The 26,390-nt window shown below is 40.0% G+C and overlaps 2 protein-coding genes across 2 annotated transcripts in view; both read left to right on the plus strand.

The window, feature by feature from the left end:
- The window catches only part of LOC118816741 (canalicular multispecific organic anion transporter 1-like), a 72,060-nt gene extending 69,068 nt beyond the window's left edge, over positions 1-2,992 (plus strand). Inside the window, exon 32 of the mRNA XM_036583304.1 lies at positions 1,227-2,992. Within this exon, the coding sequence (XP_036439197.1) occupies positions 1,227-1,356 (130 nt within the window). The 3' untranslated portion in view covers positions 1,357-2,992. The remainder of the gene's footprint in view (positions 1-1,226) is intronic.
- A 14,879-nt stretch (positions 2,993-17,871) lies between these two features.
- The window catches only part of LOC118816742 (canalicular multispecific organic anion transporter 1-like), a 69,886-nt gene continuing 61,367 nt past the window's right edge, over positions 17,872-26,390 (plus strand). The window contains exons 1-3 of the mRNA XM_036583306.1: positions 17,872-18,061; positions 20,198-21,177; positions 24,702-24,875. Coding sequence (XP_036439199.1) covers positions 21,136-21,177; positions 24,702-24,875 — 216 coding nt within the window. The 5' untranslated portion in view covers positions 17,872-18,061; positions 20,198-21,135. The remainder of the gene's footprint in view (positions 18,062-20,197; positions 21,178-24,701; positions 24,876-26,390) is intronic.

Consider the following 26,390-nt stretch of genomic DNA (forward strand, 5'->3'; position numbering starts at 1 on the left):
GCCGCTACCTCAGTGGATATGATGGCAAACTCCTCAGTCAGCAGGGAAACATCAAAACATACACATGAACAATACAAAACAAACGTACGGAGCACACATGCATGCTAATGATGCGCACAAAAGCTACTTGAGTGCTAATAGCTCCCCCTTGTGGAGAACCTTCAGCCTGCTAGACTTAGGTTACAAGCCAGGTCTATGAAGTGCCTTGCATATTAAATTAATATGCCAAGTTTAATTATATCCCCTTTTGTTTTATGCGTTTAAAATGACAGACAAAGCAGCAGACAGAGTGGAACATAGGATAAAAACACTGGACGGTGTGCTGGACATCAAGCACTTCGACCTAGAGATAACACCAGACCAACTGAACTCCACTTCAGCTGGACTGTTCGGAACACAATCAGTGCAGCATTAAACAAATAACAATAAATATATGAAATCTCCCAAAACAAGATAACAGTCCTCAACTGTAGGTTATGACAGCCATGTTTACTAAACCTGGTTTAAGCTTTGAATTGGAGCAAATGTGTCCAGTCATTTTAAAGCAGTGTGGTTTCTTTGCCTGGCACTGGTCACTTGATTTGTTCAAGGGTGTTTTCTCCAGTGACCGCAGCCAGTATTTTTCTGCGCTGCTGATTGGCTAAGGGCAGTGCACCGAACCTGCTGGAGATCAGATTCAGCCAAAGCCACAGCTTCTAGCTGTCATATGATTTCTGAATAAACATGAATTTTTTGACCCTCCATCCGGTTTCCCAGATGTATATCAACCAAACAATATATATTTAAATATGGTTATTCTTTTTATTTGTGATAACCAGAGTGATGGGCAAAGCACCCCAGGTTGGCACACAAATCCTTCAGTTAGAAAATTTTGAATACGTGCTTTTTCAGACGACAATTTCCAATTTTCTCTTCTGCGTTTCCACTTTGTTTCACGTCTTTATTAACTCGCTCACCTTTGACCTTTTTACATTGTGTGAAATGAACAAGATGATTGTAATTGTGGAGTCTTATAGAAACACTGTTGTTCCTACCTGATGAATGCTCAGCTTGCCTAACATAGAAAAAGCACATGCTGACCTTGTTGCCTGGAGACTTATCTGTGACACTAGCTAAATAAACAACTAGATTTTCTCAAGTACATCACGCGCCATGTGTGACGGCTAAGAGACTTAAAATGATTATCGCTTCTGCTGGCCATGAAAATCGTCCTTTTCTTTCCTCAGGGTGATGGTTCTGGACTCTGGGAAAATCGTGGAATTCGACTCTCCGGCCGCTCTGCTGCAGAAGCAGGGCCACTTCTTTGCTCTGGCCAGGGATGCTGGGATCTGTGTGGCTGAAACCACAGCGCTATGAGCTCGTTTTAGCTTCCCCACTGGGACTTCACTCACTGCTGAAAAGTGCTTACAGCAACGATGAACCTTTATGTGGTAACATTTTTCTAGATTTTGTCCTCTGTGACACCACAGTGTGGATAGGTATCCAGTGGTGCAGGTCACGCGAGTAAATGTGGCCTGGATTTGGCAGATGTTTGTGAGACATGTAAATAATAGAAATAAGAAGTAAGAAAAGTGCACTGGTAATCAAAAAGAATTGCTCACAAGTGCATGCAGTACGTTTACAGGTAATTAGATAATGCTGCTCTGTACCTAAGAGTTCCGCCCACCTTATTTACCAGCGAGGTGTATGATTATAAACTGTAGACGTTCAGCATTCGTCAGTTTCTGTCCCCAGGGTGGGTGCTGACCAGTCAGAGCTGTATGTATACTTTTTGGGCAGGTATCACTGGTGCTGTAAAAGTGTTGTAACACAAATTATTTATAAAATGCTTCTAAAAAGTATTGATCTCAACAAATCATTTTAACTGTGAAAAACACAGGATGGGTTTGTATTTGAATGTTTTTCTGTACAGTTAATTTTCTACACAATTATTACACGTGGGCATTATTAGCACTAGTTTTATCTTCAAATGCAGAGGAACCCACACCAGCAGGAGCACACTTATACTAGTTTTATGTTTAGTTGGAGTTCAAATTTTGAAAAGGGAAGCGTATGGCAACCCGTTTTAGCTTTTAATCCTTTTTTTCTTGATATCAGGAATTCAATTTACACATGCGAAAATGTGATTCTTACTAGTAAAAATGTGATTCTTCATATCAAAAATTGAATTTTTATTAGTGAAAACGTAATTCTTGATATCAAGAATGTAAGTCTTACTAGTAAAGATTTAATTTTTGATAACAAGAATAAAGATTTTTACTAGTAAAAATGTAAAATGTAATTCTTGAATATTGATTTTTTACTTGTCTAAATGTAATTCTTGATATTGAATTCCTGATACTAATAAAAATTATTAATTTTTTATTTTAAATTGGGGGCAGTCGTGGGCTGGAGGTTAGGGAACCAGCCTTGTGACCGGAAGTTCGCCGGTTTGATCCCCCGAGCCGACAGCACATGACTGAAGTGCCCCTGAGCTAGGCATCTAACCCCCAACTGCTCCCCAGGCGTCGTGGTCAGGGCTGGCCACCGCTCCGGGGAGATTTGCTCACTGCCCCCTAGTGTGTGTGTTCACCAATTTGTATGTGGTGTTTCACTGCAGGGATGGGTCAAAATGCGAAGGTGAAATTTCCCTGTTGTGAGTCTAATAAGGGTCACTTAAACTTAGTCTATAAAATCTTAAATCATTGCTGCCATTACATTTGACACTACAGCCCCACACTGCACAACCTTTGGCTTTGCCTTTTTATTTCTAAATATCTGGACTAATTATCTAGTGTTTGAGTGATCTGATGGACCCCAGCTACCATCACTGGTGCAAAATGGGCTATGTTCACATAACCAGGCTAAAGGCTATGTTCAAATAACAAGCTTCATTGCCCAAATCCGATTTTTTGCTCAAATCCAATCTCTCTGACACGAAACTAACGAGCAGAACGAGCTTCGCTGAGAAGATAAGAAGAACTCTGATCAGCTCTCAGCTTCATTATTAGAGCGAGACGAAGGAGAAAAAGGTGAGATGAGCTGCTTTTCCACCGTTTACAGGCTTTAACTTCTGTTCGGCGCTGCTGCCATGGTAACGCTGAATGATGCCGCCTGAATTCCGATCTGAGCGTCACATTAAGCTCGCACAAATCGGATATGTATCCGATCTAGTACCACATATGAAAGTGGCTCAGGTCAGGTTTGAAAAGATCAGATTTGTGTGTCTGCACAGCCCTGAAACCATCAGATCTGAGTCACATTAGGGCAAAAAAATCAGATTTCCACTTCAACCTGGTAATGTGAACGTAGCCAAAGTGGCACAAATCTGATTTTTTTTGCCTTAATGTGACACAGATCTGATGTTTTCAGAGCTGTACGGACACACAAATCTGATCTATTTAAATCAAATCAGAGCCACTTTCATACACGGCCATAGGTTAGATACACATCCTATTCATGGCCATGTGATCTTAATGAGAACGCTCAGATCGAAATTCATGTGGTTTTTTTCCACCATGCATCGTCAGTTAGTGTTAATGCGACAGCAGGGCTGGACCTGGAGTCAGTGCCAGTAAACGCTCATCTTGCTCTAATAATGAACAGCTGAGAGCTGCTGAGAACTAATTATCTCATCATGCTGGTCAGTTTGTTTGTTGTTCATGATGCACACGGTTCATTCATGATTAGGATGTGCACTCGTGGCTCGTTTCGTTTACATTATTGACAGATTTGAGTCAGTTACCTACACAAACAGGAGCCATTAAGTTAAAAAGATTGGATTTGAGTGAAATATTTGAATTGAGCAATAAGGCTTGTGATGTGAACATAGCCATAGTGTGGGTGGGGGGCGTAGGGGGCGTAGGGGGCATGTCAGCCCCACTTTTTGGAAATGATGCAAGATAAATTAGAGCAGTTTGATTCGGTTTGTGACACAGTTGTGTTCATTAAATGTAAAAATCTAAAAATGATGTGTATTAAAAGCAACAAAATCCAGAAATAAAGCACTGATCTGTCCTGCCTTTATGAATGAAATTGTTTGCAACAATTATTTACTGCACTATAACTGTTGATCAACTTTTACCATTCCGTTAATATATAGGCCTTTACTTTTCCTCTAGCACATGTACAGTCATATGCAAAAGTTTGGGCACCCCTGGTCGAATAACTCGCTTTGTTGATAAAGAAGTTACCAGAGAACACACTTCTGTACGTTTTAAAGCACAAGTACTGTTTATTTGCTGAATTTAACATATTTGGGGACAAAATAAAATCATAAATTATGGCCTGTGCAAAACTTGGGGCACATTTTATTCCTTTCCAACATATTAAACTGGTTCTCTTAGAAAAACTCAACAAAACTTGGTACAACAATGATCATTATTGAAAACTCTTCTGTCGCAACATGCAGGTCAGACAAAGAATTCCTTGGGTTTCTGTGTGTTTCAGTGACAAACAATGGAACAAAACCTGCCACTGTGAAGGAGAAACTAGCATAGTGCCCATGAGTCAGAGAATACATTTCAGAATTCCTGTTAATAGTATTTGTTTGCAATACTGTCACACTGTACAGGAAGCCAGATATCATTTGGGTGGCGGACCGTTCTCTGGACAGCAGTGAAATTTTCATGGTCATTGTACCCCAGGCAGAGAGACCCGTCTAGCACCACACACACTGTCTAACACACTTGTCCACTGATGGATCCAAGCACTGTGGATAGCAGTGAAGAATGCATGGGAAGCTGCCTGTTTAGATCAGTGGTGTCCAGACTTTTTTTCTGAGGTGAGCTGTTCATAAAGGAGGACTGATAAACATTCTTAGTTGTGTATTTCCTTCACTTTTTTGCATTGGTGTTAATCTGTGATCGTTACAAAACATGTTTGAGCAGTTGTGCCTTGTGTGTACAATACACTACATTACAATATGATGCAATATGGTCCAAGACGCCAGGGGTTCTCAACCTTTTCCCTTCCAAGGCCCACCTCTTTATGGCTACAAAGGACAGTGACCCACAGAAAAACTAAAAACAAATTTTTTAACTACAAATTTCTTTTTCATTCCCACAAGTGTAATTGTTTGGTTCTGAGATGCCTCTTTAGTTTTGCGAAACATGCAGGCCAGTTCAGCTATTTATTGCAGACTCTAGTACGGGTGGAGTTTTCATACACATCAATATGAAGCAAACTAAAGGAAATGTCTGATAGGTCCACACCAAACAAGGCAAGCGTTTAGGCGCCCTGAGACACCTCTCCATCTCTGGCTAGCTGTCTGCATTGCATTGCAGTGTTTTTATTTATACCTTTAGTAATAATTTGATTTTTAATTTTTTATACCATTTTCAATTGTTACGTCAATCTTTTTTCCATTTTTGTTTTTATGGCTTACAGTGATGCTACCGGCCCACTACAAACTACCACTTGAACCCGAATATGGGCCTTTGGACCACTATAGAGTGTTGCACATCCTACTGGTGGTCCACGGCCCACAGGTTGCGAAACCCTGCAATATGCTGCAACACAAAGTAACACAGTAAACTACAACATAGTACAGTACAGTGTGACACAATAGTGTTACCATCGTGGTGATTATCAGTGAAAGTCCCAAGTGTAGTATTGTCTGTTGCAGTAAATCTCTGGATGCTGATTTCTGCTTCCCAACTATTATGATCGATATCATATCTTGGAGATCATTTTTCCATAAACCATCACTCTAACCTTGCAGCTCTTGCTATGACAATGAAGCCTTTAGAGAATTTATAGAGCACTTCTTTTTCAATCTTTTGGCGCATGGCTGCTGATCACATCGCTTTTTTTCTCTTTTCTTTGTTCAGAAAGGACAGTGCATGCGCTCTTTTCTTGCACAGTTCCAATGTCAGCGTCAAAAGACTCCAAGGTACCAGCTTTTCAATGGACGACGTCATCCGCTGTGAAGTGCTTGCACCAGCACGGATGCCAATTATGACAAAAGCAATTTTCCTCCATGGATGACATGAAATCTTCATCTATTGTGATCCTGAACGTGCTATACTGTGGCTTCGACTCACGAGTGCCTACACACACGTTCTCCTATAAGACATGAGTCAAATCTCTACATTCTGGAGATGATAAACAAAACGAAAGCAGCAGGTTGGGTGTTTTAGTAGAAAGATTGCACGTTACATAAGGCAGTGCTTTTCCGGGAAGGCTTTAATAACCGGGGGCAACATTATTTACTTAATGGCTCTTAGGGTCGAAATAATTAAAAATAGCAATTGTAACATAATTGTACGTAAGTAGGGAAGGTGATTACACACAAAGCAGTTAGAGGTGAAAGGGCCGATTTTAAATGTTTAAATATACAGTTTTTACTCTGTGAGCAGATCTTACTGTAGAAACCAGACGCTTCTGAAAAACAGACAGGAGGGAGGGCTTACTTTCAAAATGTCTTCCAATACAAACAGCTGATTATCTGTTAAAAGAATGTCATCTGCAATCTAATCCAAAGTATTACAAAAAAAAGTTGGGGGGCTGTGTAAAATGTAATTAAATGTAAATAAATACAGCATGCAATTATTTGCAGATCTCATAGACCCATATTTTATTCATAATCGAACATAGAACACATATCAGATGTTAAAAGTGAGACATTTTACCATTTCATGAAAATATTAACTCATTTAGAACTTGATGGCCCTTAGTTACATGCAGTACATGTTGACATGCCGTGGGGTTAGTCTGTTGCGCAGTCGGTTAACTGTGTGACCCATGGCGGAGAACACCCGCTCAAATGGTACCAATGTCCCAGGAATGCAGAGATAGCGCCTCGCTACAGTGACCAGTCTTAGGAAGCATGTCTGATTAGCTTTCCACCAGTCAAGAGGATTAGTATCTAATAAGGGGGGATTGTCTCTCATATAGGTGTCCACCTTTGCTTTTATTGCTTGTTGAGGGGTGCTGTAGTCATCTCCCAAGAGCAACATCATGGCATTGCCCTGGCAGCATTGTCACGTAGCTCTACATTATGAGTGCTGTCCAGAAGTTGGCCGCAAGAGCCATGAACTTAGTGCTAGCAAGTTGTGCTTTAAGCTCTTTTTATCTCTGCAAAAGATACTTCAATATGATGGGCTATAGTCTGTCTTGATGGGCTATAGTCTTGTCTTGTTGCTTGCCTCATTTGCTCAGATTTGGCTGTAGGCAAGTGTGCTTGGTTGCAGCTGTCGGCTGGAGGTCAGGGAACAGGCCTTGTGACTGGAATGTCGCAGGTTTAATCCTCTGAGCCGACAGTATGTGACTGAAGTGCCCTTGAGCAAGGCGCCTAACCCCCAACTGCTCCCAGGGCGCCGTGGATAGGGCTGCCCACCGCTCTGGGCAGATGTACCCACTGCCCCCTAGTGTGTGTGTGAGTTTTACTGCATGGATGAGTTAAAATGCGGAGGTGAAATTTCCTCGTTGTGGGACTAATAAGGGTAAGTTAACGTGCCTTGCACGTGTCGACGCGCTCCCATGAGTTAATATGTATGGCTTATTCTTCTTTTACCATGCAGCAAACATTTTTAATTACTTATTTAAAAAATATGTATTGGTCAAAACTCTTATTGTTGGTTAACAGTTCAAGGGTCAATGTGTGCATCCCTAGTACCTACAGACGGTGGTCCAAGAGGGACAAACCACGGACCTAGAATAGGGTGTTTGGTGCCCTAAATTCACTGATGCAGAACGAAGACTATCCCGTCTGGTCGGAACCAACAGAAGGGCTACTGTGGCACAAATCACAGAATTTTTTCATGATGTTTACGGGAAGAAAGTCTTACAACACACAGTGTGTCACACGCTGCTGTGTATGGGGCCAGAAGGCTGCAGACTGGTGAGGGTGCCCATGCTAACCCCTGTCCACCATCAAAAAAGTGCAATGGGCATGTGAGTGTTGGAACTGGACATTGGAGCAATGGAAGGTCATCTGGTTCAATTTTCTTTAATATCACGTGGACAGCTGGGTACCTAACCTAACCCTAACCCTGGGGAATTGATGGGACCAGGATGCACCGTGGAAAGAAGCTGAGCTGGTGGAGGGAACGTGATGCTCTGGGCGACCCTGATTGCGGACCAGGTACACCCCTTCTTGACTATAGCATTCCCTAGTATAAGTGGCCTCTTTCAGCAGGACACTGCTCCCCACCACTCTGCATACATTGTTCAGGAATGCTTTGAGGAACAGGAAGAGCTCAAGGTGTTGCTCCGGCCTCCAAATCCCACAGATTTCAATCTGATCCAGCATCTGTCCGATCCCAGCGGCTCAACCTGGCAGCTAACAGGACTTAAAGGATCTGCTGCTAACGTCTTGGTGCCAGATACCACAGGGCACCTTCAGATGTCTTGAAGAGTCCATCCATGTCTTGCAGGGTCAGAGTTTGTTTGCATGGCACATTTAATATAACCAAAATAATGCTTGTTACAGTTAAAGGTAAATACAGTTTTGTGCAAAAGTCAGAGACCACTTTTCATTCTTTTAACTTTCAGTCAAAGTGGCAATTAAGTACAAGTTATTCATTCTTCAACATCCAGAAAAAACAGGAAACGTATATTTTACATTTCAGTTCCTCAAAGAATCTGCAGACACACCGGTTCAAGTTCAGTCTTAGAAGCTGGTTGATCATTTTCTGAAGTAATCAAACACATTCAGTGGTGTTGAGGTCTGGACTCTGGGGTGGTCAGTCCATTGTTCAGCTTCTTTGTTTGATGTGTCCGTCTCCTTTTCTCAGTGAGGTTCTTCTTGAACAGCTACACATCCTTTCAGACCCATAGCGCTGAGTCGTCTTCTCACAGTGGAAGGATGGACAGAAACACCTGTGGATGTTTTCAGATCTGAAGCAGCTTGATTTTCTCCTCTCTCTCAGAGATGAAAGCTTTAAGTGCTGTTTATCTGATGGGGGCAGTTTTGGGGTCTACCAGGTCTTCCAGGTGGTTGTTAGGATCCTCATTTTCTCTATAGCTTTTAATCATTTGCTGAGCTCCAGTTTTGGAAACTGTTGGTATTCAGAAATTTCAGTTTAAAATGTCTGTTCTGACCTGAAATGTTCATCCAAAATAACAATTTAGTGGCAGATACCAGTTCTAATTTTAGGGGCCTAAATATAATTGCTAATAATATAATACTACTGTTAACTATGAATATAAAACATCATTTTAGATTTTAGGTTTTACTTTGATAGTCCAGTAGTGTAACATGATGTTCTCGTGTAATACTGATGGTGTTCGGTGTTGAGATTCACCACTTTGGCTTGTATTGCTCTCATGTCACCAAAAAGACGTGCTAATTATTGGCGATATTAGCAGCTGATACGATACTATATATATAGGGCCTTATTATAGAGTCCAGGTATCTCATCTCTAATGTTAGAGAAAAGCTAATGCAATCTTTACTACTTTACGATTTCAGCATTTATTAAGGATGGTCTGAAAATGTGGGGACACTCTCAAGGCCAGATCACAAGGCTGCTGAGGAAGGAGCTTTGCATGTATTATACTGAGCAGCCTTGTTTTGTGGCACGAATCATAGTCCTTTAAAAAAATCCATTACTCAGAATATTTCAGCGAGCGATACGGAGAATCTGTTTGTCACGTTGTTGAGCACACTCACCCTCGTATAAAGGACCACCATGACACCATCTACTCTCCTCATTTTCCTCAATCATGCGTAATTTAGAAACTTCAGATTTGTGCGGGTATCCTGCTGCACCATATCCACACTGCAGTAGCATCAATGTCTTGCTTAGAGAAGCACATTTTCTTCTAACGTTTTTAGCATTCAAACCGCAATGTTTACATCACTAGGAGAATCCTTTAAAAGCCAATACTTACTGAATATTAAACCAATCAGGCATGAGAGGCCTAAAAATCACTGTAATGTTTGGCATCAAATGGTTTATTGCTTTATAAAATGGCAGCCAACATAAAATATGACAAAATACACACTTTTATAGAAAATAATTAAGGTTACTGTTATTATTAAATAATATAAACAAGTATTCTGCCAAGAGATGTACTTCCTTTAGCATATGATACTGTTACCAAGCAACCATGGACGGCTGAATGGGGAGAAGAACATTCGGTTGCCTGTTTTTGTGTGCTGCGGTCATTTCATGAACTTTTTTACCTTTTTGTCATATAATAATGAACATATGATAACGTAGGACTGTTTAATGCAAAGACCCTCGCTTTATAAGTGCTTTCCAGTCACCAAATTACCACCGCAAGTCTTCCGAGTATTCCGTACACATGCAACTTTTCCCATTTATGTAAAAATCCACTCCCTTGTCATTTATGAATCTACACCTGAGACATTGTCAGTTACTTGTTTTCCATCAAAATAGTTGGCAAGACCACACAAGCTAGGTTTAGACATTGAATCTGTGTAAATAGTGACTGTCCTCTAACGTGACCTTAGCGGCTACATGGCTTCACACCGCTGCCTGATGACAGAGAGGGTGTTTTTTTTTTTTCATATTTCTTTAAGTATTGGCCCAGAAATGACAAATCAAAATGCATTTTGGTTGCTAGCCAGATTTTGCAGAGTCCAACCAATCATTACATCCAATATGACTTTGAGTATGTCTGCAATAGTTACTGAAACACGAAAAGTGCTAAAGCACTGTACGGAATACTGCGCTCTTATGTACGGCACCCAATTGAGCTCCTCTTCTCACAATGGGGCTGAATCTCAAATGGCTCCTTGTTCCCTACATAGTGCACTACGTAGGAGTTTAAATACTGGCTCCTGCAACCAACAGTGCATAATATAGCTAACAACAAGCCTTTTGGGATGCAGCCACATCCACACTCGACAGTGTACCATTTGGCTGTAGAAGCTCGAATTTCAAAACGCCCATAGCACATTATTTAGGGAGTACAGAGCTGTTTAAAACCTGGGTTTGACGCTACTTTTGAAAGAAATGTGGACAATTAAAGTGTGTAAGTCAGGGGTCGGCAACATGCGGCTCTTTTACTGCCCTCTTGCAGCTCCACAGCAGAATCAGATTTGTAGGTAAAAATGAAATAATCCTCAAAGCTCTGCTGATCATTCTAACACTGTTTTAATGATAAATGGTCTTAAACTCTTGAGTTAATGTAGAACTGCTAATTCACCCTTTAACCCTGAAGACAAGTGCAAAGACTGCTGGTCACCATAGCAACACAGATAAGTCTCGCAAGTAGCTGCAATGAGAAACTGACAAACTCTAAAAAGTCGCGAAGCTGAAGTCGCTTCTCGTTTGTCTGCTTCTTGTTCTAATTTTCCTGTTCCACCTTAAATGGTGCAGCAGTTACATTCTGACGCCTCAGGTACCATTTAAGATGGAACAGGGAAATTTGAACAAGAAGCTGGTGAATGAGAAACGACTTCAGCCTCATAAAGTAGAACGCTAAGAGACATTTTACAAAAAACTGGAAAAGTTTCTTTTGGAAAACTTTTGGAAAAGTTTCCTGCCGGAGATGTGAGAAAAGCAGCTATAGCTGAGTATTACACAAAATGGAACCAATTCTACTGCAAGCTGCGCTGAACTACAGGCTTATAAGCCAGACTGGGTAGGTTTCGAGAACAGTGATAGGAATAGGAATGGGACACTCAAAATGGCCAATCACAGAATGCTTATTGCAAAGAAAACAAACCTGGGCCCAATCCTTTTTCTTATTTTAACCTCTATCCCTTGTTTTCAAGTGTCACCTTGCCCTTTGTTAAAAGGCGGTAGTGGTTGAAATCTTCCCCCTGAAATGGGACCCTCAAATAAAAAGAGCATCACTTCATTAACAGCTACCAGCGCTGCTCTGTAGGCGACCCTGCCAGTCTGCAGTGACAGCAGAGGAGGGTAAAGTTCAGCTCCTCACTGCTGGGCTTTAGTTACATTTAGGGCAACATATGCCTTCAAAGAGGGGGGCAATTATTTATTATCACCCACCACTAATTCTTCAGTGATATGAAGCTGAAGTCAGATATTCTCCAGCTTCTTGTTCAGATTTTCCCATTCCACCTTAAATGGAGCAGCAGTTATGATGCCTGAGGAGCTGGAATGTAGCTGCAGCACCATTTAAGGTGGAACAAGGAATTTTTCTAGCTAGCTACCGAGAAATCAGCATTCCACTAGCGATTTTTATGCTTGTTATGGAGAAAAGGACCATAATACACTGAAACGATACTTAACTAAGATAGTTTAATGGTTATCACAATTTTTAACAGAGAAAATTCTCACATTTGTGGGTCTCTCTGGTCTCTTGTTCAGCCGTCTGGCCGTTTTTTTTTGTTTTTTTTTTCTTATAAATCTGTTTGGAGTCTCTGAAAAAACCTCAGTTTGGAGGGCCACGTAGCCCTAACACTTCACCCTACCCCTCTATCTCAACAAGAATCGGGACACCCTACCGCTAGACGTGAACGCACAAAACAGAGGGGTAGGGCTGAGTGGTAGGGGCGAGAGGTGAAATGGGACTGAGCCTTAGAGTTCTGGTCTGCAAATACACGAGGATATGTTTTTCTGCTTAAATATTGTTTTCAGATGTGATATTTTGCAAGGATGCAGTTTAGACGAGACGCTAAGGAGGAAGCTCACGATTTTTTTGAATTTCCTCACATGTGCGATGCGGAGAAGTGGCTGAAATTAGGGGACGAGCGACACTGGGAGGTGTAACATCAGGGCTGAAGCAGGTTGCAAATGCAAAGAGGCATTCCAATACTCATAGTCCAGACAACAAGCAGGGGTCAAAACACATGCAGGCAGAACAATAGGCAGATCCTTATTCACAGGACAAGGCGAGTGACGAAACAATACAGAGAAAACCACGGCTCAGAAAAAGAGGTCAAACGAAGGGGTTTGTATGAGGCAGTTAACGAGTCCAGGATCACGTGTGGGTGTGCAAAGGGGAGGGGGGGGCACATGACAGGAGGTGTGACATTACATCTTAACGACTGAATTACAGTGTTACCTCGACAAGACACGTTCCCACATCATTCACTGAGCAGAAAGTCATTACCTCGCGTCGAAGACACCTGCCTCTAATCTCACAGGCTTCCTCGCTGGCTTGATAATTGGCAACACTTGAAGGGCGTCTACATAACACATTCATAACATCTTACATTAACACTTCATAACTTGCTCATGAATGTTAAATCAACATTATCTTAATATGGAGCACTGTGTTATTTTACTGAGAGACTTTTTTTTCAAAATAAAAGTCCTTATTTTTTATTTTGAAAAACTATATTGTTTTGAGTGCATCGCCTCAATAAAATTGACCTCTCGTTACTGTTTAGGTCAACGATTGCTTTGACGCTCAGGCACATTCTGCCTATATTTTCAACTTCTTTTTAATTATTATTTCTTTTTAAGCATTTGTATTTCACACTCATACTCTGTGCCTTCTTTGCAGTATTATGGTGCCAAAGGGTTAATTCCACAGTCTATACATTGTAGAGGAAAATGCTATTTATCCTAACTTTGACTCTCTCTTAGGGTTAAATGCTAGCACTGTTATTCCAGGGAGGTTTTATTTTATTTTATAGTGAAGTTCTTCCTCACTTATGGTGTTGGAGAAGACACAACTATAATTGTGCATTGGTTATCCAGTTTAATGACACTCTTTGAGGCTAAATGTTGCCCAAGGATTAATAAATTCCGTTTTATGTTTACCTCAAAAGTGATGAAAGCTAACCAGACTGAAATGCATGTTATGTGGATCTTTAAATTGCCCTCCAAAATGGTCTTCTCGCATTCATGTGACTGTCCAGCATCTCCAAGGAGTGGGTGAGTATTATGGTCCTGTAATATTCCTTGATGCTCTGTGTCCCACCATCATACGAAGATTCAGTCAAATGATCGTTCAATGCATATTTATGAGCAATTTACTGTACATATAGTAAAGTGGCAAATGCTTAAAAACAAATAATTAAAAAGAAGCTAAATATATAGGTGAAACGTGCCTGAGTGTCAAAACACTTACTGACCAAAAGGTTAAAGTGAGGTCATTTTTATTTTGGCAGTCCATAATTGAAGCATTTCAATAAAAAATATACTTTTTCAAAATATAAGATGAAGACTTTTATTTTGAAATATGCATTACTCAGTAAAATGAAATGGTAGTCCATATTAATATCATGTGAAACATGTATGTTTTATGAATGTTGGTTTAAACAGTCATGAAGATGTTACGAAGTGTTTATGTAAGATGTTATGAATGGTTATGTAGACGTAGTAAAGTGTTACCGATATTTCTAGACCCTTACAGATAAATTGGAAAATTGTTATTAAACATTAATTCTGACTGTTTTTGATACAGAAAACCACACCTATCAGTCGACCTTAAGCAAGAAAAAATACAAGCAATATAGGACATGGGCCCTGTAAGTGCTCAAAGGAGAATTCCACTGATGTTTTGAAAAATTCTGTGTAAATAAATGGTTAAGATGTAAACAGACTCATTCAGAGTGGTATGAAACACTCCATTCTAGAAAAACACAGCAAAGTCAGAACTGTTTACAATAGCAGTGATAGGAATCAGACGTCTGAAGCGTTTAATGCCTCTAAAAGCTCCCTCACGGAAAGCAGTTACATAAGATGGTTAAGACGCTGCCTGATGTCTGAGACATTGAGTGGCTCGTGCCCATGTAAACATACATCATCTAGAAGATGAAGAATATTTAAATCCTTCATTTTGTCATACATGCTACGTGATGTTTTTGGGGCGACGCTGCTCGCTTATTTCCGGTACCACTGTCTGTTGTTGTGTTGTAGTCATGGTGACCGCTGGTTCCTATCACCACCACTGTAAAGACATCTGAACCATTTCACACCAAACCACTCTGAATCCCTCTGTCCACATCTCAGTGACTGATTTATTCAGAAGTTTCTGCTTTCTTTTTTGCAAGGAAATGAAAAATTGCAATAAGATATTCTCTTAATATACTTAAGTCAACAAAGTGTTTCTTATCGTGATCTTTCACATACTCTGTATCTGAATAACAGGCTTGGCTCGTGCCCATGAGCCCTTAAACACATAAAAGTACATGATAGAAATATTATGACTGTGCTTGTTTACTGATTATCATTGCACTAATAAATTTATTGATCCACACCTTTGGTGCTCACAGGCTAACTGGGCTAGCTCCGTATTTTCCATACAAAAACGTCAAGCCCCTTGTTTGTTCAGGTGATCTCCACACTGTAGCTCATTATTAGATATTAAAGACTTCAGGTGTTTACTCAGTGTGTTGAATGAAGTGCTGTGTAACGGTGTGTTGTCTGGCACTGATATACTGATGCGTCCTTGAATCTTCACTGAGTCAGAGGCCATGTGATGTTACGCAATCCAATATAATGATTAAGCACCAACATTGCCAGTGGGCAGAAGGTTACCCTGGACCAAATGCCATAAAACGTCCTCCATGCCTTTTATTTTTGTGGAAATCACTGGTTTTTACACAAACATGCCCATAAATGCCGTTCATTTCCCTTAGTAAAGAAATCATAGGGTTTCTATGAAATTAGCAATACTGCTGATTTTTCAAAATATCCGCAGTGGTTGAGATGTAAACAGAGTCATTCAGAGTGGTTTGGTGTGAAATGGTTCAGATGTCTTTACAGTGGTGGTGATAGGAACCAGGGGTCGCCATGACTACAACACAAATATAGACAATTTATTTACTATCCAGAACCACCAGTGAACCTCCAGGTGTCTTCTGAGTGTTTATATTTAATGTTGATGATGGTCAAATAGTGGAAAATCTGGAGAATTAAGTTTTCTTTGGGGACTATTTTGCCTCACAACGCCCTGCATGTATCCCTCCACCATGAATGGATTTAAAAATGACATTTCAGGCCAAAACTTTAGCTCAAAACTATCGTAAAACAACGTCTCAGACATCAGGCAGTGTTTTCATAACTATTTAGTGTAATAACTTTCTGTGAGGGAGCTTTTAGAGGTGGACGTCTGGTTCCTATCACCACCACTGTGAGCAATTCTGACTCTGAGTTTCTCTAGAACAGAGCGTTTCACACCAAACCACTCTGAATGACTCTGTTTACATCTCAACCATTTAATTTTACAGAAATGAAGAAGGAGAATTACCATGTAAGCAATGTTAGTTTATGTATATTACTATCAATGATGTATTCTTCCTAGAACAGGGGTGCTGTAATCCTGGTCCTAGAGCTGTACCACCCTGTAGAGTTTAGCTCCAGCTCGAATTCAACACACCTGGTCCAGGTAATGAAGGCCTTAAAGAGCATCTGAATATTAGAACCGGGTGTGTTGGATCCGAACTCTCAAGGGTGGTAGATCTCCAGGACCAGGATTGCACACTTAGAACATGCAGGTTCTTCTTAGAACATTTACATTGTGTAAAGGTGTTTTACACTCGCAAATCTCATTTACAAATATGCCTCTTTAAAGAACTATTCATTGAAAGTGTTTAGGGAACCAAAGATGGTTCTTCTAGGGCATCGCAAAGAACTTTTTAGCAGTTTAACAGGCCAAACAATAAAAATGGCTTAGCTGAAAGATACCAGACTACATATAAACTTTCAAAGATTCAGAGCTGCTTTAGTGGAAATACAATAAAGTTAAACTTAGTTATTGTAAAATAAAATTAAAGTTATTGTATTTAATTTTAAAAGTATATATTTAAAGTGGTAAAACTACATGTTAAGTGTGTCCTTCAGGCTCTGTTATTGTAACAAAGCAGTAAGAGAATTTGAAATATGCACTCATATATCATATATCATCATGAACTTGCCAAATATTCATTGCCAGTTCATTAAGAATGTCCTTTTTACTTAATGATTAAATTTGAATCTTTTAAGAGCTTAACTTTCACCAATTTTACAGGAAAAGTAATTCAGAGTGGTTTGGTGTGAAATGCTTAATTCTAGAGAAACTCTGTAAGTCAGAACTGTTAACAGTGGCAGTGATAGGAACCAGAGTTTCAGGCCTCTAAAAGGTACACCACAGAAAGTTATTACATTAAATGGTTATAAATACTCAGCATGATGTCTGAGACACAGTTTTACAGTAGTTCTGAGATACGTTTTGACCTAAAACGTATTTTAATCAATTTATTCTAATCTCTTCATAGTTGAGGGATACATAAAGGGTGTACTAAGGCTGAATAGTCCCCAAATAAAACTTAATTTTTCAGATTTACCACTATTTTACCATCATCGACATCACATATAAAGACTCAGAAGACTCGTGTAGGCTCACTGGTGGTTTGGGACAGTAAATAAAGTGTCTATATTTGTGTTGTAGTCATGGTGACCCCTGGTTCCCATCACCACCACTGTAAAGAAATCCAAGTCAGTAAGTTTCTCTACAAATGAACCATTTCACATCAAACAACTGAATTATGCAGACATTTAGAAGAATGGGCGGAATTCCCCTTTAATCAATGGTGATGTGAAGAGGATCAAATTATACGTTTATTTGATTTTATACATGGAAACAAGTTAACACATCTCTGTGTGGAGCGCACTGAAATATGGTGTTTTTTTGCTTAATGCACATTAATGCACAACTTCTATTTATCTGAGTTTTAACATAAAAAATAGAACAGAAAGCACAGATGTGCCCTAACTTTTGCACAGGCCACATTTTATGTTTTTTTTTCCCCACAATGTGTTAAATTCAGCAAAGTAACAGTAACTGTGCATTAAAATTTGTGTTCTCAGTAAAGTTGTGTGACTTATTTTCACTTCGAAAATCAACAACAACAACATGGAATTTGACCAGGGGTGCGCAAACTTTTGCACACGACCATATGTGGTGGAAGTACGTGAAGCTCAGGGAGACACTTCTGTTCGTAACATGTGAGGACCTGATAGGAGGGCCGTGAAAGCCGTCCGGAGGAGGAGGAGGATGAGGTGGGCCCTGCTATCAGATCAATCCTGCCCATCCCTGCAGGACTTTACACACCACTCCCTGCCTGGGTGATCCAACTGTAATGCTCTGACCAGGTCAGACAGGCTCTCGCTTCAGAGCACAGCTGAGGACTGTGCTGTCGATCAACCAAGACAGGTCTGGCTTCTTTAGTTCTGCTGTGGAGCTACGTGGCTAATGCAGCTAACAAGTAATGGAAGCTTATACACACATTATTATTATTATTATTATTATTATTATTATTATTATTATTATGATTTAGAACTAAATCATTACACAGTCTAGATGTCTCTTTATCTCTGTCCTATTCATAACGCGTCCATTTTAAAATGGGACCTTCACAATCTGCAACATGATATATTTATTATTTATTACTCTAAAATTTAAATAGATAAACATAATGCTGTTCAAATCATATGTCAAAATATGTATTTAATTAGAAATATATTCTCGGGAATCTATGCACTCTTCGTATTTGGCCAGTGGTGTTTCAGACAGTTGAATTAGATGAACAGAGCATGTAAAGAAGCAAGGTACTTAGACATATTTGTAGCAATTGACTTGACCCTGCTTCATAACATTGACATAACCATGCCATAATTATCTCACAGCAAATCAGCACGACAAAAAACAGTAGCTTATAAAGTTGGCAATGTATCTAAAATTTCTTATTTTGAGATGGTTGTGCATTTATTATAAGATTATCTGGCTTAAATTTGGACATTTATTACTTCTTTTAGGGAATTTTATCAAGTGATCTCACTATAATGGCAGATAATCTGGCAAAATGATCTGCCAATATAGTGAGATCACTTCACTTCATAAAATGACCTAAAATGAGGTGAAAAATGTTTGGAGATAAGTTAAAAAATGTTAAATTAAGCTTGACAAAAATCTCAACAGGAGAAATATTAGATTTATTGTCTATATTTTATATAATATTACCTGACAATATGCAATTTTTTTGCAGTGGACATTATGGCATAACAATTACCAGCAATGGTAAGACGGCACCGTTATATTACTGAATAAAATCTGTCATGACAACTCGTGACTGCATATGACACCTGCTTTGACTTTTCGCCCAGTTTTCTCCACAATTTAGTCATATCCAGTTCTACCCACTAGTTAAGTCTCCCCAATCACACGATGCCACCAGCGCTAGGAGGGTGCGAGCTAGCAAAGGCTTCCTCCGAGACCTGTCAAGCACCACCGCGTCTTTTTGAACTGCAGCTAATGTAATGTTAATGCAATGTCAGTATCATTGAACACGCTTGGAGGAGAACACTAACCACCAGTTCTGTTACAACAGCTAACAGACGCTTGCACTGGCTAGTATTGTGCTGAGTGATGGGGGGTGGCACCATCTGTGCTCTCTAGGACCCCCGGCCACAGACAGCTGTAGCATCACCAGGGATCGAACTCGCAGTCTCCTGATGATGGGGCCAATGCTTGGACGGTTGCACCATTTGACATGTTCACGCCTTGGTTATGTCAGTAATTTCTATATGGGGGTCATTAATGGGTCCCATAAGATCCTCATTACCCCTTTGATTGGAGACACTTTGAAACCCCGGCCAAGCCATGAAGGTGCCTGAACTTCGTACCCAAGTGATTCTTTCCTGAAAGTAAAGATACTTAAGCCTGTGTTGTTCCCAGCTATAGCAACACTGGCTCTTGTTCTAAACTATGGAACTCCATAATTCCTCTCCAGTAAGGCTGAACAATTTGGGGAAAAATACGTGATTGCAATTTTTCCGACTGATTTTATTTAATTATTTTATTATAAATTCCAGAATATCCACCTTTTCTGGCTTGAGGCTTGACCCCTTAATGTAGTGTGCCAGACTGCCAGTAGGTTGTGGTTGTGAGGTCACAAAACATGGGTGTTTGGTTGACTCTGATTGGTCTAACTCACCTACAGACATATCACAAGCTTTGTGTTATTGCTAAGTATAACAATGTTTTTGATTAAAAAATTTCAGCTCTTGCAATTTGAAAATTGCACTCTTTTAAATTGCGATTTCGATATAAAAACGATGAATCTTTCGGCTCTACTGTCCAGATTGCTCAAGTCATTACAATAATCCTCGATCATTCTGTTCTTATCACTTCGCATCCGTCTGGTCCAGTCCAGAGGATTCACAAGGTCCTCAGAACAGGAGGTTTGAAGTCTTTTAGAAGATGAATGAATTCACCCCAGAGAGGGTACAGCTTCCGTGCCTAAAATTGGGCTCTCCTAAAAGGCACAAGACTGTAGATAATGACGCACACAGTAATATGCTAAATTATGACCATGTTTCACTCCATTTAATCCTTTGTCCAGGTACAATGGTGGATGGAGCAAAGTACTTGAGCTCTTACATACTGACAAACCCTGCGAGCCAGTTCTCCAGTCTAGATGCATAAAAATGATGCTGATGACTCTTAAAATAGGTTTATTTTAGAGGCTTTTGTTTCCCTGAATATGTCAGAGCAGCTCTGTGTTAAGTAGGCATTGAAGGATCTTTACTGTTCAGCTGGACTCTGAGTCAAATGCACTGTCGGAGGGGGAGCAACTGTGGACCCCTCACTTAGAACACTTAGAAAAGGACTTAATCCTTGACAATCATCGGACATGACTTGAAAGTGGAGGAATCGGCCTCCTCCGAAGCGGGCAGCAGCAGGAAAAGATCTGTTGTTGTGTTTGGATAATGAGAGAGTTCCTCCCCACCCAAAGCCCCGGAGCTTGGCCTGCTCTTTGGCAAGAGGAAGTGAATCACAAACACTCTCTCTCTCTCACTCTCCCCTTCCAAACCCCCGCACTGCTCCCAGTCTCTGGTGCTCGGACACAAAAAAAAGTGCTCGTGGACTTTAGCCCACCATGCTACGAAAGCAAACAGTAAACCAATTGAATGTTGCCTGCCAAAGATGTGATCACTTCCATGTTCTTCTTTGGACCAAAAGCTTCTCCAACACACCAAGGCCTAATTGTTTTATTGCTCTCTTGTTATCATAACTGCCAAGGAGGACTGCTTTAAGGCTCCGCAAGCTCTCGGAGAAGACAGAAGATCAGTCGACAGCCTGAAGTTAAGCATTAACCGCATTGACATTCACCAACACTGTACCCTTGTGAGGTGTCCACAAGACCTTGGTCTTTTTGTGCTTCACGGCTTTTGAGTGACTCTGGGAATCGAGGCCAGAGATCGTTCGTGGTCTGCCGAGTCGGGACGGGGGGGCATCACCTCCATTTGTGGTGCTAATCGGAGGTGAAACAGGAGAAACATGTCGGCTGCCCTGGATGAATACTGCGGCTCCATTTTTTGGGTGAGTTTTGAAATTATACTGTGGGAGTCAACCTTGCAGTTCACTTCAAAAGCTCTGTTAGATCCATCACCTCAGTGCTACAGCGAGATTAAAAGTGAGGAGTTTGTTAGAAATGTCTAGGGGGGCTTCTTGGTTTCGTTCATAGACACAGCTTATGGGCTTCTATTCTGTTTGAGAGAGATGTTGTCTAGATAAAGTCGTTGAAATCGCGTATTTGAATAACAGAGATTCTTGGGAATCAACGATGTATTACTGTTAAACTTTAAGACTAACAACTTCAACATTTTTAGCACATCATTATTAGTATCATCACTACAAGTACCCCAAATAGGTGATCAGTAGTGCCTTGCTTGACACTGTTAAGCGTCAGTGATAAGACCATTACATAATTCCCACGTGCTGTCTGTCTTGTTTATTTGAGCTATTGCCACCGCCACAAATATTTGTCCATCAGTCTTTAGAGTTTAAATAAATAGAGTTTGAATTGGAGAAAAGCACTGAATAAATAAAATGTATCACTTTTTTTATGTTTTTCCTCAGACTTTAAAGACTGATGCAATTGCATGAAACGAAACAGAAAAAACACACATCTCCTGACGGATGGAATGTTTAAAACTTTAATATCCGGTTTCTCATATTTAGTTTAGTGGTTCATTAGTAGTTTTATTCTGGTCAGGTTTTTAACCTCTGGTCTACAGCACAGAGTAAACTTCTGCAATCATAATTAATGGTTAGTGGGATTTATCTTTCCAAGTATCTGAGCATGTAGCTGATTGGTACCTCTTGAACTGAACCTCTTGCTGAACCCTTAAACTCGAAGCATTTTTACCTAATTGATCTTAATGCTGTTATCTAGTAACTACTGTGAATTATTCACTAACTGTTGGTGTGAGGGTTACATGTCACAAAGAACGTCCGGATGTGTTCAGACGATCCTGTGATGTTCAGAACATTGTGTATAGAATGTGCTGATATATCCTGAACATCCTAAATTAATGTAGAACATTCTGATTGTTTAGAATGTCTTGGTATGTTTAGAACGTCCTGATGTCTTTAGAACATTCTGATGTGTTTAGAGTGTCTTGGTATGTTTAGAACGTCCTGATGTCTTTAGAACATTCTGATGTGTTTAGAATGTCCTGATGTCTTTAGAACATTCTGATGTGTTTAGAATGTCCTGATGTGTTTAGAACATTCTGATGTGTTTAGAACGTCTTGGTATGTTTAGAACGTCCTGATGTCTTTAGAACATTCTGATGTGTTTAGAATGTCTTGGTATGTTTAGAACGTCCTGATGTCTTTAGAACATTCTGATGTGTTTAGAATGTCCTGATGTCTTTAGAACATTCTGATGTGTTTAGAATGTCTTGGTATGTTTAGAACGTCCTGATGTCTTTAGAACATTCTGATGTGTTTAGAATGTCTTGGTATGTTTAGAACGTCCTGATGTCTTTAGAACATTCTGATGTGTTTAGAATGTCTTGGTGTGTTTCGAATATCTTGGTGTGTTTAGAACATACTGATGTCTTTGGAACATTCTGATGTGTTTAGAACATTCTGATGTGTTTAGAACATTCTGATGTGTTTAGAATGTCTTGGTGTGTTTAGAATGTTCTGATGTGTTTAGAACGTTCTGATGTCTTCAGAACATTCTGATGTGTTTAGAATGTTCTGATGTGCTTAGAACGTCCTGATGTTTTTAGAATGTTCTGATGTGTTTAGAACGTCCTGATGTCTTTAGAACATTCTGATGTGTTTAGAATGTCTTGGTATGTTTAAAATGTCCTGATATCTTTAGAACATTCTGATGTGTTTAGAATGTCTTCGTGTGTTTAGAACGTCCTGATGTGCTTAGAACATTCTGATGTGTTTAGAATGTTCTGATGTGTTTAGAATGTCCTGATGTCTTCAGAACATTCTAATGTGTTTCGAATATCTTGGTATGTTTAGAACGTTCTGATGTCTTTAGAACATTCTGATGTGTTTAGAATGTCTTGGTGTGTTTAGAACGTCCTGATGTCTTTAGAACATTCTGATGTGTTTAGAATGTCTTGGTGTGTTTAGAACATCCTGATGTCTTCAGAACATTCTGATGTGTTTAGAACGTCTTGGTATGTTTAGAACGTCCTGATGTCTTTAGAACATTCTGATGTGTTTAGAACGTCTTGGTATGTTTAGAACGTCCTGATGTCTTTAGAACATTCTGATGTGTTTAGAATGTCTTGGTGTGTTTAGAACATACTGATGTTTTTAGAATGTTCTGATGTGTTTAGAACGTCCTGATGTGTTTAGAATGTCTTGGTATGTTTAGGACGTCCTAAAGTCTTTAGAACATTCTGATGTGTTTAGAATGTCTTGGTATGTTTAGAACGTCCTGATGTGCTTAGAACATTCTAATGTGTTTCGAATGTCTTTGTGTGTTTAGAACATACTGATGTCTTTCGAATGTTCTGATGTATTTAGAACATTCTGATATATTTAGAACATCCTGATGTACTAGCATGTGTAGGACATCCTGATGTGCTTAGAACCTTGTGACATGTTTCCAACATCCATGTGTTTAAAACACCCTGATGTGTAGAACATCCATATCCTGATGTATTTAGAGTGGTTAGATGTTTAGAACATCTTGTTTTTATCTTGATCATCTTATTCTAGACTTCACATTCTTTGATGTTCTCTTACTAAAAGGCTAATCAGTCAAAATTAACCCCTTAAACTCTGGGTTTATTAATTCAGTTATTATTCTTAAGATGTTTTATTTAGTAACTACTATAAATTACTCAGTAACCCCAGGGGCAGCTTTGAGGGTGAAAATCTGACGTATGAAGTTTAAGGGGTTACATATTAAGTTCAAGAGGCTACGTCTTCAAAAACAACCCTACAAAGCGAATACAAACATATTATGCGTACATGAAGTGCTTAAAGTTTAACCCTCAGTGACAAAGTTATTGTTGTGTTTTATAAGCTTGAATGCAGGAAGAAAACGCATGTTTTTGTCATTCGTGATACTGAAACACACAGAATGGTCAATGTAGACACGTAAACTCGACGAAAGTGTAGCTCACTGGGCAGTTATCGTGTAAATTTGTATAAAGTTACATAAAAACATAAATAAGATTACAAAAGAAATAACTTTTTAACTCAAAATGAAGTCGATGTTTACCTGCATTAGTAACTGTGACATTGCAGTTTTTGCTCGTCTACCTTTGGACCATGAGCCCGCAGGTTTAGTGTTATGACATCACTCAAACATCTGACCTGACTGTGGAAAACACACATTTTTTCACATTTCTCACACCGTCAGTGGAACGATCTTCATCAGATATTGATTATGTACTCTGAGCACATTTTTTCTGATTATGTTTAATGAGGTATTCGAGTGCTTAAAGTATTAAGGTTTTAATGAGGCACCTGGCAGGAGATCTTTCTGGATCACTTACTTGAACATTCAGGCCTAATTGGGTGCGTGTGTGTGTGTGTGTGTGTGTGTGTGTGTGTGTGTGTGTGTGTGTGTGTTTCAGAATGACTCTTTCCTGGATCGTCCGGATCCGGACCTGCCGGTGTGTGTGGAGAGGACGGTGCTGGTGTGGGTGCCGCTGGCTTTCCTGTGGCTCTGCGCTCCCTGGCATTTGGCCATTCTCTTCAAGAAGAAACCTCCCAAAGCTCCGTTCTCCAAGCTCTACATCTGCAAGCAGGTAGAGCAGTTAAGGACTGTTATAAACCTGAGTGAATCTGAGGGTCTGCAGAAGAGCTTTATCGCATTTTCACAGCGGCCGTGAAATGTAACTTCTTTCTGTTTGGGAAAAGATCCCTGAGTTTAAGCCTATCCCAGCGGTGGTTGGGCGAAGGCAGGAAACACCCTGGGCAGGTGGCCAGTCCATCGCAGGGCAGACACACAGACATATACATTCACATACACACTCACACCCTGAGGCAATTCACGTCCAGTTGGCCTGACTCCATGTCTTTGGACTGTGGGAGTTAGGACTCCAGACAGAAAGGACCCTGGTCGCCCGGCCGGGGAATCGAACCCAGACCCTTCTCAATAATATTTCAACTTTAATAATATTACACGATTGCTTGATGTCTAGACAGCCGTTCATATTATCTCGACGTGGCGGTCTTTGTGAGTTGTTTTCACAGCCCGTCTCCCTGTTCACATCTCATTGCTCGCTAACAGTTCAACAAAAATTCACATTTCAAAACATACAGAGCCAAGAGTGTCCTAGTTAACTGATGAGTTACCCAAAAAACAGTGACCTTTAGGGCCCTGCAGAAAGAGATAATTTTTCCGGAGATTTTGGTCCAAATCTTATCACGGCATTTTAGGGCCACTGTTAAAAAATTCATTAAAAATAGTAGACTTTGAGAATAAAGTCTGAATATTTTGGGAATAAAGTGATAGAATTATGACATAAAAGTGGCATAAATATCAGGAAAAGTCACAATGTTGTGGCCAAAAGGTTGGTAAAAAGAAGGTAGCAACCTCCTTGTGTTAAAATGAGGACTTCTAGAAGTTAAGGAGTTGGGAAAGTTATACTTGCGTACCGGTTTCACCAGTAAAGACAGACTTAGCACATCGGCACCAGATCGTTATTAGTATAAGAAACACTGTGTTTATTTAGAACAAAGAACCAGACGGACTCGGAGGTAATTGTCTGTTTTGCTGAAGGAGAACTCGTGGCAGTGGCGTCTACACGGCTATCGGTGGTTACATCTCCGTGCCACTCAAAGAGGGCATGTAGTTTCACAGGAGACAATAAGAATGATAATCAAAATGATCGATCCTGAAGGAGTGAGCAGAACTCCGGCATGCTTCAACATCGCCAGTACAGCAACCAAGGCCCCAATGTGTTATGGCAGCCCCCCCTACAGTTAGCCCACTTTATCCTCCAAATATGGCAAGTTTATTCTTGTAACTTTGTGACTTTATTCTCAAAATATTATGACTTAATTGTCGAATTCTATTATTTTTATATATTTTAGCCCTAAAACGCCACTTGTAAAACCTGAATATAGCCTCACAAAAGTCTGTCTGGATCCATCCTGACCAGAAGGGAAGTTCACAATCTTAAAAATAAAGGTGTACTGAAACTAAGAACCCTCTAGAAACCCTCACATTCCTATCAACAGTGCCTGCTATGGTGGCTTCTTGCACAGCCACAACCATCATCATCATCATCATGTTCAACCGCTTATTCCAGATTGGG

Source organism: Colossoma macropomum, unplaced genomic scaffold (genome assembly GCF_904425465.1).
Source record: "Colossoma macropomum unplaced genomic scaffold, Colossoma_macropomum, whole genome shotgun sequence".
In the NCBI taxonomy this organism is placed as follows: Eukaryota; Metazoa; Chordata; class Actinopteri; order Characiformes; family Serrasalmidae; genus Colossoma; species Colossoma macropomum.